Source organism: Anopheles coustani, chromosome 3 (assembly GCF_943734705.1).
Source record: "Anopheles coustani chromosome 3, idAnoCousDA_361_x.2, whole genome shotgun sequence".
Taxonomy (NCBI): Eukaryota; Metazoa; Arthropoda; class Insecta; order Diptera; family Culicidae; genus Anopheles; species Anopheles coustani.
In genome coordinates, this window is record NC_071288.1 from 15,861,319 (window position 1) to 15,880,574 (window position 19,256).

The 19,256-nt window shown below is 46.1% G+C and overlaps 1 protein-coding gene across 1 annotated transcript in view; it reads left to right on the plus strand.

The window, feature by feature from the left end:
- Window positions 1–19,256, plus strand: part of LOC131271861 (furin-like protease 2) — an 89,982-nt gene that overhangs the window by 52,293 nt on the left and 18,433 nt on the right. Inside the window, exons 5-8 of the mRNA XM_058273423.1 lie at window positions 12,322–12,481; window positions 15,636–15,939; window positions 16,006–17,184; window positions 17,265–17,452. Of these exons, the coding sequence (XP_058129406.1) occupies window positions 12,322–12,481; window positions 15,636–15,939; window positions 16,006–17,184; window positions 17,265–17,452 (1,831 nt within the window). The remainder of the gene's footprint in view (window positions 1–12,321; window positions 12,482–15,635; window positions 15,940–16,005; window positions 17,185–17,264; window positions 17,453–19,256) is intronic.

Here is a 19,256-nt window from a genome sequence, read left to right on the forward strand (position 1 = left end):
GCTTTTCCTCGGGCAACATTTCAAAGGCGAGTGTTTTTTTTCCTCCCCCCATTTCGCTCGCCGTTCGTTCATTGGGTGTGAAGAGTTTTTCCTTTGAAATCCAATACCTGCGTCCGTTTGTCTTGCGAAAAACACTTCGCCTGTCACTAGTCAAACAATCTCACTTTCCGAAAACTCTGTCACCGCAGGCGGGCGGGCGGTCGGAAAAATGCCGGAAGCGGGATGAAAAGAGTGTCACCCTTGAAAAGCATCCATCCCGATCTATAATAAAACGCGATAAAACGCCGGAAGAACTTTCGCCGTTGGAAAGTTGAAGTAGATGTAAAAAAAGGGGAGCGAGCGGGAAAAGGAGGAACCCCCGAAAGGGATATAGGAGAAAGCGGGCGAGCAAAATCAAGATGTGGTATGCCATTTGGTGGGGGAGGGCGAAAAAGGAACTGAGCGAACTCTTCCTTCTTCTTTATTTTCCCTGTAGCTTTAATTTTAAAGCATTGTTTGAACTGTACGGCGAAGAAACCTTTCCCTTTTCGTTCGGGACTTTCCTTCGCGCTCACCGACACTTCACAGTTTGCGTAAGCAACCAAGTGCCAAAAACCGGTGCAGGCTCAATTTGTGCTCATTACTGCTGCTCATCATCAACACTTGTTGGCTCAAGGCCACCAGCGATGGAGAGGGTGTGTTTTTGTATGTGTGTAGGAAGGGGTAAAAGCCGCCCGAGTCAAGAAAACAACGACCGGTTGACAAACAAACAAGTCGAGCTGTTTCAAATTTCATCTCCGAGGGTTTTGTCGGGGTCGGGGAAGAGTGAAAGGAGATTGGATCTAGTGTGGGGCCTAAATGACGCGTTTGAAGATGTGTTCGAGAGAAAAGTTCAATCATGAGATGAAGATAAAGATAGGGTGCGTAATAGCTCCGGGAGGGTAACGTCAGGCGGGCAGGTGACGTGAAGCAATTTCTTAACAACGCATAATACGAGTTTGACGAGAGCATACGGTGGTATGTGCGAAAGGTATATGAGGTTTTGTGCAAACACACATAAACCATTGTTGTGGAGCTTTTAAATACTATGGAGAGAATGAATTTACATCATCGTCAAATTTTCTGATAATGAACGGTAAAAGTAACTGGCTAATGAAATTTGTGTGAAAGGACTTACACTAATATTTTGACCTAAAGAAAAACACTTCCCATTCGCTTATACCACCTCTCAAGTAACGTCAATTACAGGAGTCAATAAAGTGTCATGTTGTGAATTTTGAGCACCGTTTCCCCCCGCTCCCGAAGCAAACCTCTTTCCGCTGGTGCACTCCAACCAATTCATTACTACACCTTCGAAAGCGTCCGGTAGCCGGACTTCGTTCATCGACTTGGAAGTCAATCAGCAAACTATTGGAAAAGTCCTGAAAACGAAACTATCAAATTAGTTTCGGTAGTTACCGCTCCCCCCCGACACGCTCAAACACACTCACACACGGGCCCTTAGATACCCCGGCGAGCTATTCATAACCTGTGCAGCATGTGAAGGTACCGTACCTATCCATCAAACCGACCCCGACGCTGATCCTTCCAGGAGGTGCACGTTTTTCCGGTGCTTTTCCGGAAGACCGACCGGTTCCGGGGCTTCGTGTAGCGCCGGAAATCAGGTGGGAGAAAATTGAGCACAAAATCGTGTTGGGAAAACATCCACAACCTGCGCCAAAAACCCGACCACGACGAAACGGTCGACTCCGGGCGTCCGTCACCCCCTTTGCCGAAAAACTTGCCTCCTCCTCCCGGTTTCGAAGCAAACGTCGGCAACAAACTTCTGACAGGCCCAGAGAGCCAGAACTATTCGTCGGACCATATGTCGTGTGAGGTCGGGGTGTGGTTCCGTGCATGGTTTGTGTCTGTACATACACACACGAGAAGTTTATTTTGCTGGTCAAGATGGATGTTTTCTCTGGCCGTCACCATCCTTACCTCCCATCGTTGCAGCAGCGATCCTTTCGTATCCAGTTCTGTAGGCTTTTAACAGTTTCCCAAGAACACAAGTTCTCCTCTTCTGCATGCAACTCGGCATGTGAGTGTTGGCTCGATCTATTTGTTTGCCTACCGACCGAGTGTCGATGGACGAGGGAGGGGTTCAGGAAAGAGAGGAGGAAATTTGGACTCCCTTCTCGGCCATCCCGGTGGCCATAATCCATTTTCCTGGCCGGTCTGACCTCATCAAACGGGTCGAAAAAGGGAAGAGAAAAACGCCATATTCCATCAATCATAATTCAGCAACCGTTTTCCACCGGGTTCCTCAAACTTCGGTGCACGGAAAGGGAGGGTGCTGCAGGGAAGGGATGTTTTCTTTTCCACCGTATGTCGATACGTGTTTGTTAGGATACGCTCCGTACCCTGCGCTGCCCCGGATCGCGAGACTTTCCCCCGCACCTCTCAAGGGATCGATTCACTCGCTGAACTTTAGATTGCCACTTGACCTCACCCCTCCCTCTGTCCTCGCGCTGGAAATGGAACGAAGCAACAGGATAGGCTCCACGGAGCGGGCAGAAGTGATACTTGGAATTCATTAAGTCCATCCCGGCGATTGGTGGAAATAATGGGGATCGGAGCAAGACCGAAGCAGGAAACAGATGGCGCTCGGTTGGTTGATGAGCTCGTGAATGATGATGGGTTTTCCCGGGGGCGGGGACGGTGGGTGGGTGAATAATAAACCTAACCATCTGCCGCGTGCCAATGGCTTCCGATTAACCTGTGTCAATCATGTTCCGTGCGATTGTGGCTTTTGGTCGTTGTTTGACCGATCGTGCTGGGAAAAATTCTAATTCATCAAATACGTCCGAATGGGTTTCGTTTTCTGGCCTCGTGAAGCCTCGTGCCTCGTGTACATGGATCAGAAACCGTGTTGATTCCTTCCATTGGTGCATGATAATTTTCCCCCATGACACGGTTGTCGATGCTGGCGTCCATGTCTTCCATCATCCGTCACCGGGTGGTATTGGCAGTTGGGAAAAACCGCACGTCGAAGCATGAAACCATAAACGCATCAATAATATCAACTTCTGCTGTAGTGTTTACGCTACATTCTCTAGGATTGTTGTTATGATTTAGTGTGAAATGAGTCATTCTCATATAAACTCTGTCCAGTTGCTATAAGACCACCTTGGTTATCATGATTTGCCATGAAAATATTGGTAAGTTAGTTCGCTCTCGATAATTTTTTGGTAAAAATTTGCAATTTTCGTTTTCTCAAACAAATACAGAAATTGATAGTATATTATAGCTTCACAAATATAACATGATAAAACGTTGAAAGTCGAGTCAATGATTGTCCAGTTGCTATAAGACCAGTAGCTACTTTTGGTGAAAGAAAACCTGCCCCTCTTTTCAATAGATTCAATATCTCTATAAGAACTGCTAAAAACTGCAAAAATATTTTATAAATTACATTTTTCGATCGATTCTATTTACAAATGATCTAAGTCATTTTTATTAATTATTTGTATTTTGAAGATTAATTTACCAATAGCAGCTGGCTATCATATTATCTAAGAAAAATAGCACTGATGATACCGATGTGCTAAAAATGTGTTTGTAATCATTAATTAGGCAAATTTTTGGAAGAAAATATTGCCTTCCAACTACTTGTTTATTCCATGGACGCAAACAAACCATTCAATAGTTGAAGGGAAAATGTAAATTTCTTTAATTAGACAGGCTTAAGTTAGATCGCAATTTATTTGAGATATTAAGTTAGCTGTATTTATTAAAAGGGACATAACACGCAACGCTATTTGATCTAGTACGGTCAATTCCGACACGTTGGACAATCTTTGACCCATCTTTGCTAGTTAACTCCAATCAATCTATGCCAAATCGAACTATTCAGATGATTAAACTGATTGATAAAGATATATACATTTAACAAACTCAAAAATCTATTGTATCTACACATTAGATAAGGATAATGCCTTTTAAACCCGATTGTATTTAAGTGGTCTTATAGCAACTGGACAATCAATAAATCGACTTTCAGGGTTTTATCATAATATTTTTGGTAGGTTATATTGTACTATACATTTCCGTATTGATTATAGCAAATTGGACAGGTTTTTAACAAAAAAAAAATTAACGAGAGCGAGCTAATTTACCAATATTTTCAGAGAAAATCGTGAAAATCGAGGTCAAGGAAAAATGGTTTTATAGCAACTGCATAGAGTGTATGGCTTCAAAGCTGTTCGCGAGTGTGTTGTTTTTCGGTTTACTTTTCAGGGGAAACTTATGAGGCTAGTGTTGCGTAGCAAAATAATTGATGAGTGTTATTTCAGTAAGCCTTATAAGTGTCGTACAAAATTATTTGGCTTTTTGCAGTATCATATGTTTGGAAGGGATTAAAATTTTGTTGAAAGAACATTGCGAAATCGGCATAGGATGGTAATTTCCACGAAATAATTTGTACAAATTGAATATGTTTTCCTTCTTACGAACCATTACCTAACATTGGCATCGAACTAAAGCCTCTGATTAAGCATTACCACAATCTTCGACCATCAGCTGAGCTCTAATCCGCTTACCATTAAACCGATATCGCACCGGATCGGCTCTGTTATTCATTGACAGTCAAAGAAAGTGTCGACAAAACGCATCATCGGCTTTTGACGAGATATTGCCGGTGCCCAAAATTTCGTTCGCGGATTATTTTCCCACAAATCATCTATCCACGTGCCGGAGTGTATCATCACCGTTTTCCAAGAAGCCCGTACTAACCGTAGTGACCTTTTCGCACCGACGAAAGACACTTTTCGGCGCACACAACGGCAAACCCCCGAGCCCGAAAGCCAACAAACAGCGGTAACAATCGGATACAGATTTCAAGCTCCTCGTCGGCGCTGAAAGCGCTTTTCAGCCAGCGCTTGGCGGATGATATTGAACTTTCGGTACGGCTTCCACCTCCAAGCCCCCCGAACCCGGTGAAAGGCCACCGGGTTTTTCCGACACCGGCAGAGGAGGAGGTAGTCGTAGGGCCCGGGAAATGAAGAGCTACCGAGAACGGGAATCAAATCAGGGCCGCCCCACGCCGGCGAAGGTTTGATTTGCTTCAATCCAGTTCCAATCCAACCGTTGGCGAACACCCCACTCCTCCCCCATTACCCGGCCCGGGAAATCCGGTGAACTTTTTCCGAACGGCTTCTTTCCGCACCAAAACGTTGTTGCAAAGCTCTGCCGCTCACTGAACGCTGTCACTGATTTTGTCTGATTCTGTATGCAGCGGATGTTGATTCTACCCGGTCCTCGCCCCCCCCCCCCCCCCCTCTCCCCTAGCACCCTTCACCCTGTGTACGTCACTGATGGCGGATTTGTTTGCTTTGATTGCGAATTGTTGTTATTTGGGCGAAAACGAACAGCTGAATGGTAGCATACCGTAGCCAACGTTCGATGCTAAATATCCTTTCGAGAAGTTTGACGGTTTTTCCTCCATCCTTTTTTCTCCCTTTGTTTGGGAGCTACACTTACACGAAACAAGACACGTAGCGTGGTTGGCCGGAGGCGACTGGCTGGTGAACCAGTTCCAACTCCTCGGGACCCAAAGCTCATCTATCCGCGATGCTCCCCTCAGGAGTAGTTTAGCTGATGCGAATAAAGTGTGGTTGGAACGAGCCGATCCACCGGTCGGATGCTCTATTGTGGGGTGTGTGGCTTGAGCGGGAAAATTATGGGCTGCTCCTGAAAACTCGAAACGAGCTCGTGAGGTAAACTATCTGAGAAATGATGTTGCTGGTGTGTGCACTCGCCATGGAATGCATGTGCGCTGCGATGGATATCCTTGCCAATTGAGGCTCCACGATTCCACAAGCAAGCCAAAAGCAGTGTCTAGCATTGAGATGATGCCCTTTTTTTCGTTCGCAATGGTTCCCTGCCCGATATTTTACCAATTGATTGTTTGCGAAGGTTGAGTACTGCTGCATCTATCTAAAGGGGAAAGCGTATCCTGCAAGTGCACTTGCAGAAAATCAGATGGATTTTAGGGAATCGATTTTTTTTTTGTACGAATAACCACTTCATAGAAGTAAAAAAAAAACATACTCAGATATGATATTATGAACATGTTTCGACTTCTTAAGCTAATATAAACAATATGCTAACAGTACTCTTTGATGTGTCCAATTCTAGTCAAAATATTACACTGGAATACTTGATAAAAGAAACAAAACTTTGTTAACCAATCAAATTTTATCGTTGATACCAAAGTTTAATAGAGTGTCGACTCATTCTGAAAACAAAAGGAAGACTTTATCGTATGTTCGAGTATGGCATGTAATCACCATTAATAATTCTTTTTGATATGTCCAATTGTAGTTAAAATGTTTCACCGGAGTGTTTTTATCTCTTTTTCTGATGATAATGTGAAAATGTATCTACTTCCAACACATCCATTAATCATCTCATGAAACACTGATTGCTCTATTCCCTGTTTAAAGGAACTTAACCCCAATGCTTTTAAAGGCGGTTCCAATTGATGTTTTCCTTAAGAGGCAAATGAAAATGCGTCTTGTTTTTAAGAGGAAATAGTAGGCTTTGAAGCAACCCTAGACCAAATAAAGCATCCATTATCTGGCTCTTCTTCAAAAGATCTTCATCCCGAACCAACGAGGTCACTTCGTCGTAGGAATTGACTTTTTCCAAATATGAAACCTTTCGAAAGACGGTTGCTGCACTCTCGTTAGTGTGATGGTTATTTCATCCACTTCACATCATTTGAATGGTCCACCGAGCACCACCACCATGTACGGTACCGGCATCAAAACCGAACGAAGCTGTCTGCACGTCATTATTATCATCAGAGGCTTCGGCAGTAAATGCTGCTGTTTAGCTGAGCACCGGCTTTGGCTCATATCCTTGCTCTTTTTTTTGCCATACCTCTAGGGATCCATCATCCGCAAGGGATAGTTTTTCCCCGCCTGTGGCGGAGGAAAACATAAGGTTAGTTTAAACACTTCCCCCATCCACCCCGTTCGTGATAAAACCGACCCGCCGACGTAAAAGTGCATCGTTGCGGAACGACCGAATTAAGACGAACGAAAGATCAAATACTAACCGGGTAAGGTGCGCCTCGGAGAAGAATGTGCTTGTAGCTCCGGCGATGTCGTGCGCTCGTTTTATGGGCGAGCACCATCGACGGAAGGAAGCGGTGACGACGAGGGCGGCAGCATAACTATGCAAAAGAACTCGTGTGCAAACGTGTGCATACGTACAAATTTGCTCAAGGGCTTCCGACAACGGAACCTTCCCTTTCATAGTTTCTTCGTCCTATGGATAGACACCATAAGCATTCCTTTTGGATGCAGGATGCAGAATAGATACGGACGGGTTTTCCCTTCTTTCGGGATGGTTTCACCGGTGGGCAAAGTGTCAGAAGGCATCTGTAGGCCATCTCGAATTCCTCATGCACTCGCCAAACGATGCGGGACAAGCTCGGGCTGGTTTATGCGAACCTGTTTATGCACGTGAGACGTTAACGGGATGATCGAGGTGATGTTGCTCGAGTGGCAGGAAAACTTCTCACCCCTCCCACCGATCTGCCATTCAACCTCGTTGTGCTGCAGGTTAAGTTGCTTCGCTTCACAGAAGCTTTGATGGTTTTAAATTCAAAAACAGACTGTGTGAGAGGTCGATCGTTACCACTTTAAAGTGCAAATGGGAGCCATGATTCACTTACAGCCGATGAGGAGGATATAAAACCGTGCACCAGCATGGCTGTCACTCACAACTTTCGATCAGCGTTACCCAAACCCTGGCGAACGCTAAACGGTGGGAAAAATGAATTACTTTCAATTTGTAAACTTAATACGGCACGTGTGTCTAATGTGAGGAGCAATCCGTCTTTCCGTTGATCGCAAACGGAGGGGAGGCCGCTTTTTTTTTCATATCGTTTATCGTCCTTCGCTTCGAAATTTCGGACCGGAGCCAACTGATGTATTTTTATTAATACCATCAAAAAGGATGGAAAAACCCGGCCGGCCTACGGCTCCGGTGCATGCGCGCGCCACCTCTCTCGACAGCTGCAGTGCGATTTATCATCCCGGTAGCGCTCGATCTTCGGAAGGTCGTCGTTATTTCGTTTGCTGTTGCACAAAATTTCAAATGCGCCCCCGCACCCTTTTTTTTTACTCACAAAACGGGAAACAATGCACTGCTGCCCTCCGTTGTTGGCGATGACTCTGCACCGACTCTCGGCTGCAGTGCCGATGTGCCGAATGGTTCTGCTCCAGCGAAATGAAACAAAGTAAATGCCGGAAGGAAAAAGGAACTTACGTGAGCGATATAATTTGTTTAAAAAGCATTAATATTCCTACGCTTACGGATCCATTTTATTCAGCTGGTTTTCCTTTTTTTTTGCATTGTGTCCTGCTCGACAGCATTCCTACGGGAAAGGCGAGAGCTACTTTGGTCCTTTGCCCAGAGTCGACGAATTGTTGCCCTTAATGTGGCGGATGAGTTTGCAGCTACTCTGGGAGAAGAAGGGGGGAAACACTGGGCAAATATAAAGAAGTGTATGCATAGGAAAACGCAAACAGCACTCGTCTGGTCATCTCAATTTGTTTCTGTCATTGGAAACTGCAAAAACCGCCTGTGACTGGAGCGTTGCGAAAATACTGCACTCAGCCCTTGTGCCTGTATATATGTTTGTGTGAGTGGAAAAACTAACAAGGCAAAAGCGAAGCGATGAGAGTATTATATCGCGTAAGTAAAAACCCCCTACAAGTGCTGGCCCGAAGCGAATCGTTTGTTGAAACGGATGTGTCGTACGTAAAGTATGATAGATGGTTTATAATTTGTTATCCTGTTTCCATTTTATTTTCCCCTTTTTGGTTTTTGTCGGGATGTTTCGGTCCGTTCGTCCACTTGCCAACCCTTCCGGTTGGGTGTAAATCGTTAGTATCACGCTTCGATCGAAAAATAATCCTCAACTCAGGCATCTCTCCGAAGCTACGCTTTATTACTGGTGTAATTGTTAGAGCTCCTCGTTTGAGCTTTCCACATGTTTTAGGTGGAATATTAATCGATTATGACGGTACAAAAAAGAGAAGATTATTTCGTCGTCCATGTGTGAACTAGTTCACGTTAGGAATCATTTTTCATATCTGTTTCTAAAATGGGGTATGAGTTTTATTTAATTTAAATGAAAAGGATAAACTTGTGTAGAGTATTTTTTTTGTGAGGTAAAATTCTCTTTGATCGCTTTTATTTAAAATATGTTTTAATGTGCATCCAATTAAGCTGCAAAATCAATTTCGCATCATTCTGCGAATCGTTCTCGCAACTCGCCACAGTTTACGACGTCCCGATCGCGACGTTTAATGGCTCAATTCCTCGAAAATAAATGCAAATCATGTTCGCGCCTATTATCATGCCATTCAAACGAGGAAAACGCTTGGCCATAAAAATCAATCGTTACATTTGATGCCGAATGATGAAAAAGCGGAAGTGGCAAGCGGCGGTAGGGAAAATTTGTGCGAAACATGAAAAGTATTTTTTAATTTGCACTCATTCATTCCTTGACATGATAAAACTTCGCCTACAAAACCCGGCGGCGCGAGGATATTTTTTCCCCCCAATCGTTCTCAATTTTCCCGAACCACACGTCGGCCCCGTGTACAAAATGTGATCGACTTTTATCGAAACATCGACTTCGGCCCACTTTCCCACCGAGCTCGGAACGCGGAAGGGAAACCCCCTCGGGAGAACCTCCATGTCACGCTTCGCTTGGGGAAAGTTTTTCCGGCGTTCGAATAATTTGGAAAATCACTTTCACCTGCCGCGGGCCATGCGGCCGCAATGAGTGGGCTGGAAATCGGAAAAAAAGGAAAATTCACCCAAACAAATTTGGATTGGCAGCGTAGGAGGGAAAACTCTGCCGCCCCGGTCGGGCATCGATTGGATCGGCTAGGTACAAAGTGTTCCTTTTTTTTTAAACGCTTCAGATTTTTTCCTTATTACCATACAGCCGTCCTTTCCTTGCCCCCTCCGGTCCACGGGTATCCCTCGGAATTTCGATCCCGAGCAGGTATTTTGTTCCGCAACCATACGGTGAAATAAATTTCATTTTGCCCGTTCTACGAAAAATTTACATACAATATTAAACGTTTTCAATATCCATACACCGTCAGTCGGTGTTAGGGAAAGCTGCGTGTACGCGAAGTGGTTCTTACCGTTTGCCTTCAATTTTACCAATGCACCTCAACGGACTGCAAAAGCGGAGTGGTTCTGACTTCCCGTAAGCTGCGAAATATAGGTCGATAAAAGCCGTTAGGGTTCGATAGCGAAGGGTAGAAGGCGATGAAAATGCCAAAAATTGCTAAATTGGTAGCACTTTCGCAGAGAAGGTGTGCCATCAAGCCACTGTTGATCGTTTACGTAGCGACCGTTCGTTCGAAATGCAAGGCAAAGAGGATACATTTTGTTCGTTGCTTCTGCGAAGGCGTCATAGGAGAGTCGTTGTGCTTCTGCACGGAAGTCGTTCGGATGCACTTCTTCGAAACCTTCTGCTGCGGAAAAGGCCACAAAGCGGCATGTTGTTTTAACGGCGTATCAAATAATACATTATTACGTTTCATAAATCAACACCCGGGCGTACGATGGCTGACTTGGTTTCCTCGAAAAACAGGGGGAGGCACCGTCAACAAGACTGATGGCTTCTAATAGCTACGCCATGCCGCGCCAAGAATTGACAAAGCGATACACACACACACATACATACACCGACCTGGTTGAGTTCTGTTTCGCCACTTTGTGAGAGGATGGTAACGTCCCTCCAACACTCCACTGCTCTGGAGCACCAATTTCCAGCAACATTGTTTCTGACCACACCAACATCACTATCATCATCCCATCAAGGGACGACCACCGGAAGTGGCCATGGTACGTGCGGGAGTGGGGGTTTCCCGATGGGGAAACGTCGCGGAAGGACACGTCAAACCCCCATCCGGGTGGGGGGGTGCAAGTGTTGCTGCTAACCTCTATCGGTTCTCGAGGTCGTAATTATGAAAATTAATAGCGCTTGTGAGACTAATATTCGGTTGAACTATCGATCGCATGGGACAACGGGGAGAAGGGCCGGGCAGGCAGGTTCCGTTTGTTTGTGAATATGTGTTTGGATCCGGGCAAATTGGAACAATTGGGCTGCCCCATCGTTGCCGCCGATCGTCGACGCGCAGGTGTTTTCGAACCCAAAGACGACGAACGACAGCTGGTAATTACGGTGAAACCTCAACCTATATTTCGTGCGGTCACCACAAGGCAGTGCCGACCAAGATACGGCTCGCGGCTAAGCGTCTCCTTGAAGGTGCTGGGCAGCACCGGCACGAACAACTAGAACGAAAGCGTATTTTCAGAACGGCAATATGTCCTGGAGGAGGATTGTGTACGCCACCGCATACCGCATGTAGAGAAGGTGGAGGACGGGAGACAGGCACTTGAAAATCCTTTAGTTTGCCACCATTTATATCACGCTTGCCGAGGTGTTTGTAGAGTGGAAAGGCTCTCTCTCGATGACGGACGATTTGGGATTGCATACTATAATTAAGGTGTTTCTAATGATACGCGTGGAAAAACGGTTATGGAACAAAACTACCATTTATCGAGTCCAACGATATAATGACAACAACACTTTTCCTCAATGTAAATAAGAACCTAAACACCATTGTTATTACCCCCCACTTTGTTTATTCCATATTTTATCTAAGATTAAACGTGCTCTGATGGCTCGAAACAACGCCTCACTCAAGATTTATTTTTATTTTATTACTACTTCTTCTTGGAGTGGAAACGAAATTCTCGATCGATAGTTCTACGCATTACCCAACGCCACTTTCATCAGAAGGAGCAAATTCATTAATAATTGCTTGATATTTTGTCGCATTAACTACACATTTCCCAACCGGAAACTTATCGATTCCATTGTGATACTTCCATCACAAATACCTTCACCGAATCGATACTTAATAATAACAATGAACTGGAAAAAAGAAACTCAGTATCCTTTCGTCAGCATATTCGAACAAATCCCTTAGGAATGGTGTTTGATTCAAATAATTTATCCTCTTCGTTGCACTGGAATGAATATTCCACTTTGCTGCTCCTCCAAAATATCTCCAGGATACAAAAGAATAATTTCTGTGGTTGGGGTTTCGCTGGTTGACTTCATTCTCCTTCTTTCGTTATCTCTGAAGCAACCGATTGTCTTTTCGAGCTGTAACCATTGTCTTTCGCTTATCGTTTCGGGTTGACTGTCATTCTTATCGTCCCATTTTTTACTCTTTCTCTTTTTTCTCGCAGGATCCTGACGCGTCGTACGACATCAATAGCAACGATTCGGACCCGATGCCACGCGATAACGGTGACAACAAGCACGGAACCCGGTGCGCCGGCGAAGTGGCCGCCGTTGCCTTCAACCAGTACTGTGGTGTCGGTGTTGCGTACAACGCCAGCATTGGCGGTAAGTAAGCCGGGGGCGGGGAAAGCGGGATGGAAAATGGTCCGTTTTTGTGAAGAGCTTAATTTTCATGCCCTTTTTCCTCGAGAGGCGAGGAGCTTTGCTTCCTGGGGCGCTATCGGCGTTTCCCGTTTTGATTCGTGTTTGTAGTCAGTCTGTTTATATTCTAGGTTTGCTTTTTGGTGAGGAAAACTGTTTGATAAATTCCTCCAGCAACCGTGGGGCGCGCGGATTTTTCCATTATCAGTCATTTTACACACTGAATACGCAGACGTTGTCGCGATTATGAGACTTGGCAAACGGAAACAATAGCGTCAGCGTCAGTTCGATATGTTTTGCTTTTGTATTCGTTTCCGATAGTAGCGATATTGCCTTAAGGTTATTATAGGTTTGTTTCCTTTTTTCCCTACCTTCGTTTATTCCCTTGCGACATCCCCGGATACACATTAAATTTACACAAGCGCACATCATGCGATGATTAATTGATTACGGGACGAAGCGGGAGTGTTCGATTTTGCTATGATCAGGTTTTGCCGATTGAAAGCAGCTTTCAACGGGAGCCGTGTTGTGTCTGCTGCAATCCCCCGATTTTACACGTCATGGCTTGTTGCTGGTGCAACCTTTTGTGCGATAAATCCCGGGCTATTTACATAAGCCAACTAAATCCCGACACAGATGCATTTGCTGCACTCTTGATAAACTTTCGCTTGGCGACGAATTTACACGCGACACTCTGCAACTGTTTTACGCCACCCGTTTCATTCAAGAGGGCACGTTTGAGTGATCCTTTAACGACTGCGATTTTAAAATAAAACCTGTAAAAAAGGATAACGTTCGATCCATCATTGAACAAATGCGAGGTACAGGATTATTTGCCAGGTGATTGATCGGCACGTATTGTGGATATGAGTTCTTGTAACCCCTTTTTATGGCAGCATATGGCCTGCCGTATTTATGTTTCCAATCGAACTAGTTTTTTTCGCGTTCTTAAAAAACAGTCCGTGACTTTCGTTTGGCACATGTGCCTGGGTTAAATCTTTCCCATCTATCATCTCGACAAAAAAAAATCCTAATGCGGGAGCTAAGCCTTCGTAAAAAAGAAAAATGGATGCGAAACGAAGGTTACACAATTTGACAAAAAAAAAGGCAGATAGTGAATTTTTCATAGTTTTTTTTTATGGCAAAAAAACTCGAAAATTTGGGAACGAAATGAATCTGAATTTTGAAATACTTCATTTTTGCTCCTTGTACCCTATCGATCATTGTTTCGACTCAAAAGTTCTCTGAAATTTTCCGCAAACAGAAACCACGTTTGATGGTTTGTTATTTTTCTAAAGTATCTAACGTGAATGATGTGTATTAACTGTGAACATTGTGTGAGTAAGGCATTATTGATGTGTGTTTCCTCAGAAGTTGAGCACATGTGCTGATCCGAATTTAGGTCTTCATTTCTTTTTCAAGTTGCAAGACACTAGACATCTTGCCTGCCATATAACATCATCTCATTTTTTCCAAAGCGGCTTGTTTTTCCTTTCTCCTATACTAAACCCAACTAGGATGTTCGTTTTCTCGGAATCATTTTTCTTAATTTACTCCAGGGCGCACAGTATTTGCCCCGCGTACAGAGACGCCGTCCTAGCAGTAAGCAGAAAATTTGATTCCACGAATGCGACCTGCTTTCCCCTGCACCTTTGATAAAATTTTGATAAACCGTTACGCGTGGCGGTGCTGTTACAAATAGAAAAATCATTTTTCCCTCACTACCAATCAGCCGGTTCTCATTCATTTTTACGGCCCACAAACAATTTATCAAACTAGGATCAGATTATACTCGAGCGGCTGGAACAAATGGGTCAGTGCGCGGGAAACGGCCTTTGTAGCGAACCCTGGATGAAGACGGACTCCTCGAGCTGCTGCCCGGTTCGAATTATTCCCGCCAAATCGACCGTATCAATCACTATTGATCAATTTTAAATGGATTTGATGGGATTTCCGTTTCCATCTTTTTTCACCCCTCCGGATTTCGAGAGCCCTTAAGTCGAATTGAGTACCTTTTTTTTGGGTATGTTAAATTTACTTTTACAGCTTTTACGCGGGGATATTTGATTGAATCAGGATTGGTGGTGCTCTATCAAGATATTTTTGGGTTGCGGTACTCCAGTAGCTATTATTTATAGCAAATCAGATAATGTTGCTAATTGAAAAGAATAAGATGGAAAAATTCTCCAGTTGAAGTAAAATCCAACGGAACATCGCCTAATATGAAGCTGTGTATCGAAGGCATAAAATGATTACCGTACTCTAACACTTTCACCGGGGTGAGCGAGTTTGTTGTAAAGCGAGGAGAATGGTAAACTCCCTGATACTTTACATCTGCTGAGATCCATCAACACCTGCTACAGGATTGGATGATTTCATAACAAAATCCATCCCGAACCGCCCGGCAGGGTGCTGCAGTGCCGAAATTCGTATAAAACAACACCAAACACGCGCGAAACCCCATCATGGGAAGATTACATATTTTATGGCACCACCACCTTTGGCGCTTCCCGCAGTGAAAACTCTCGCCCCAACCAACGGTTCACTGGGGGGGGGCGTCATAATATTTTTACCAATTTGTTCGACCTCCCACGTGCGGAGTTCCTTCTATATGCGTACTCTGTGACCATTATTTGAATATCTTTGCCGGTTAGCGCGGCTTTTTCTCCCCCGTTTTGGAACATTTCATCTTCAGTTGAGATCACAGCACACGGCTAAGGGTTGGCAAAGCAGTGGAAAACAAAAATATGAGTAGCGAAATATGTAGGGAAGTATCTACAGCAGTGTTGTAGGAGATCCGAGACCACATCCAAGGAAGGTGAATTCCTACCGAAGATTTTGAAACCGTAGGGAAAAGATGCCATAACTCGTAACGAATTTATTTTTATCTCTTCATCTCGTTTGGCCCGGTCGTTAGACTGAAGCCGGTTGATTTGGTACGTTTTTGGAAAGCGGTGGAAATTTTTCCGATAGGAAATCCTTCCTAGTGTAACCAGCGTTCTCGAGGAAACCCCGGAGAATCGTTGAAGAGTCGAATGGGAGCGATCGACCTTTGGGGCAAAGTGTTGTTTGTGAAAATGATCCTTATGATTTTCTTTCTTCTTGTGTTTTCCGGTAGGTGTTCGGATGCTGGATGGAACGGTGAACGACGCGGTAGAAGCAAAGGCACTGGGGTTGAACCCGGATCACATCGACATCTACAGCGCCTCGTGGGGTCCCGAGGATGACGGTTCGACGGTGGACGGCCCGGGACCGCTGGCCCGACGCGCCTTCATCTTTGGCGTCACGAGTGGGCGACAGGGCAAAGGCTCGATCTTCATCTGGGCATCGGGTAATGGTGGCCGATACACGGACAGCTGCAACTGCGACGGTTACACGAACTCGATCTTCACTCTATCTATCTCCAGCGCCACTCAGGGAGGGTAAGCATTGTTTTTATTGCTTTTTTTCATTCCTTGCTTATGTGTTCCTCTTTACATTTCCCTCAGCTACAAACCGTGGTATCTGGAGGAATGTTCGTCAACGCTAGCGACGACGTACAGCTCGGGAACTCCGGGACACGATAAGAGTGTGGCGACGGTCGACATGGACGGTTCACTGCGTCCCGATCGAATCTGCACCGTGGAGCACACGGGAACATCGGCGTCGGCACCGTTGGCCGCCGGCATAGCGGCGCTCGCGCTGGAGGCGAACCCGGCCCTAACGTGGCGTGACATGCAGTACCTGGTGGTGCTAACGTCCCGCTCGGAGCCGCTCGAGAAGGAACCGGGCTGGATACTGAACGGTGTGAAGCGGAAGGTGAGCCACAAGTTTGGCTACGGCCTGATGGATGCCGGTGCGATGGTGAGCCTGGCCGAACAGTGGACCGCCGTGCCCTCGCAGCACATCTGCAAGTCGCGAGAGATCAACGAGGATCGTCCGATAGAGGTATCGGTGGGCTACACACTGCAGACGCACATGGACGTGAATGGATGCGCTGGGACGGTCAACGAGGTACGTTTCCTCGAGCACGTGCAGTGCAAGATTACGCTGCGATTCTTCCCGCGGGGCAACCTGCGCATCCTGCTCACGTCTCCGATGGGAACGACCTCGACGTTGTTGTTCGAGCGCCCCCGAGATATCACCAAGTCCAACTTCGACGACTGGCCGTTCCTCAGCGTGCACTTCTGGGGCGAACGGGCCGAAGGTCGCTGGACGCTGCAGATTCTTAACGGAGGTCCACGCCACGTCAGCCAACCCGGTATCCTGTCCAAGTGGCAGCTGATCTTCTACGGCACACAAACAAACCCGATCCGCCTGAAGTCGGAAGGTACACGCTCGGGTGCCGCCTACTCGGGCCTCAACCCGTTCGTGTTTCCCACGGAAACGGACATCAACCAGCAGTCGGGATCGCTCGGAGGAACTGGTGCTAACTACTACCAGTCGGATCTGTACAGTAACTTCATGAACTTCCCCAACCTGTTCAGCGGTGCCGGTAGCGGCATCGACAAGACGGTGGCCACCCTGAACGGGCACAACATCCCGACGGCGCAGCGCGAGAACGTGATGGCCGACTCGAACAACAAGCTGGTGGTTTTGCACGATTGCGATCCCGAGTGCGATCAGCAGGGATGCTACGGCAAGGGACCTACGCAGTGTGTTGCCTGCAAGCATTACCGGTTGGACAAGTAAGTAGAGTGCGTTGAGACGAACCCAACCCTTGACATGATGATGCATATCTCCTTAACTCCTCTCCTCCTTTTTCCAGCACTTGCGTCAGTCGCTGCCCACCGAGAAGCTTCCCGAACCAGGGAGGCGTCTGCTGGCCATGTCACGAATCGTGCGAAACGTGTGCCGGAGCTGGCCAGGATAGCTGTCTTACTTGCGCCCCTGCCCACCTGTACGTCACCGATCTTGCCGTCTGCCTGCAGGTCTGCCCGGAAGGATACTATGAAAGTAAGTGTGCTTCCGAACCTGAGACACACAGTGTGTTTGTGAGCGTGAGATGAATTTTCCTTATCTTGCCACCAATTATCTTCATGCCCTCCGGAGTAGTAGATGTCTCTTGCTTGTTCCAGTGCCAGTAAATTTGCCCCTTCCGGTTCGGATTTAATTATTAACTTTCACAACTCCACCAACCAACCTCTCAGCCTTCCAACATCGCTACGCTGTCGAATACAAATCCAAAGAAGCACCCTACAGGCTTGACTGTCATTTGGGGTAGCCATAGAGGGCAGAATTGCGAAATCCGATCCATCCCGTCTGTTTCTCCTCCTCCTGCACCCAACAATGTTTGCTGCTTCTGTATCGTGAAATCCTCAACCAGACAGCGCCGTCAGGCTGCGGTCGTAACATGAAACACAGCGTACACAGATTTTGTCCTACGACCTCGACGCGATGGTCGCGTCAGCACAGCCTTACCGGTCCACGACCTTGCGGGCCCGGGAAAGGGCGGGAACGAAACGAGTGTATAAATTTAATCCATACTTTGTGCCACAAAATATATCTCCAACTCCACCCGTCCAACGCAGCCAACAACACGGGTCTGGCACACGAGACCGGATGTTTCTTTCCATTCCATTCTCATTTCGATGTTGTGCTAGGGATACAATGAGGAGGGGACCGTGCGAAAGGTGGGTGAAATGTTTTCCAAACGCCACCAAAACGTGATTGCACGGAATGCTCGGATAAGGGGTTTGTGGCCTTTCCGAAGCTGCCTCAGAGTGTGTGCGTGTGTCTGTGTTACGCTTCGTGCCAGAGAAATTGTAAGTCCCATCGAACCCTCCATCCCCTCCAGCTGAAAGTCTTCACCTACCACCTCTTCCTTTCTTTCCCTCACCCTGACGCCACAAATTCTCCTCGCCGTTCCATGAGGACGACGATGATGATCACTCGGATGAGCACTGCTGTAATTTGTTTTAATTATGTTTGTTTGTCATTTATAATTATTAATTTTAATGCCCATCGGAGGACACGTTTTCCGCGTCAATTCCCATATATATTTATTCTTGCCCGCCTGCCTGTAGGAGGCGCACACCATCGTTCGTTGGTTTGTTTGCTTCCGTTTTCGGGCTGCGTTGGGGCGCGATTGTTTGGTCGGTGTTCCGCAGTGTTTGCCGAAACGAAACATCCTTCCGCATGTGTGTGATTTGATTTTTTCGAACCGACCTTCGCTCTTTAAAGACGCGTTTAGACGCTTTTTCCCGAGAAGGAAACTGTCCTCAAGCAAACGAAAACTGTAGGTAGGGCTAAATTAGCTACAGTGTACATACATTGACGAACAACATAACATGTCTTTCCTTGCGTTGGCAATACAAATCTTTGGTAAGAACCTTTTGAGAAACACTTCTCACCTCTGTAAGTCCAATCTACAGCGCGACCTGTTGCTCCGCTTTACGGTGTCGGATGCGGTGTCGGATACCGTCTGGTGGTGGATTTAATAGTCTCTTTAATTGTTGATCATTCGAATCAAACATGGCTGAGTGGAGTTTGTGCACAATCTACAACGCTTGGAAAGACAAACTTTTCCCCTTAAAACGAGGCAGTAAATGTGAGGCCCAAGGGGGTAGCGAAGGAGCGTTGTGTGTCATCGGAGATCGGAGCGTTAACGGCGCATTACTCTGAAGGGATGGATAAAACAGCCATTCCATTGAAGTAGAATTGGCACATCAATCGACCCGTGAACAACTGATTTATTGGCAATCATCACGTTGGTTAATGTTTGATGTTGTCGATGCGATTGTCTGTGTGCACACACAAA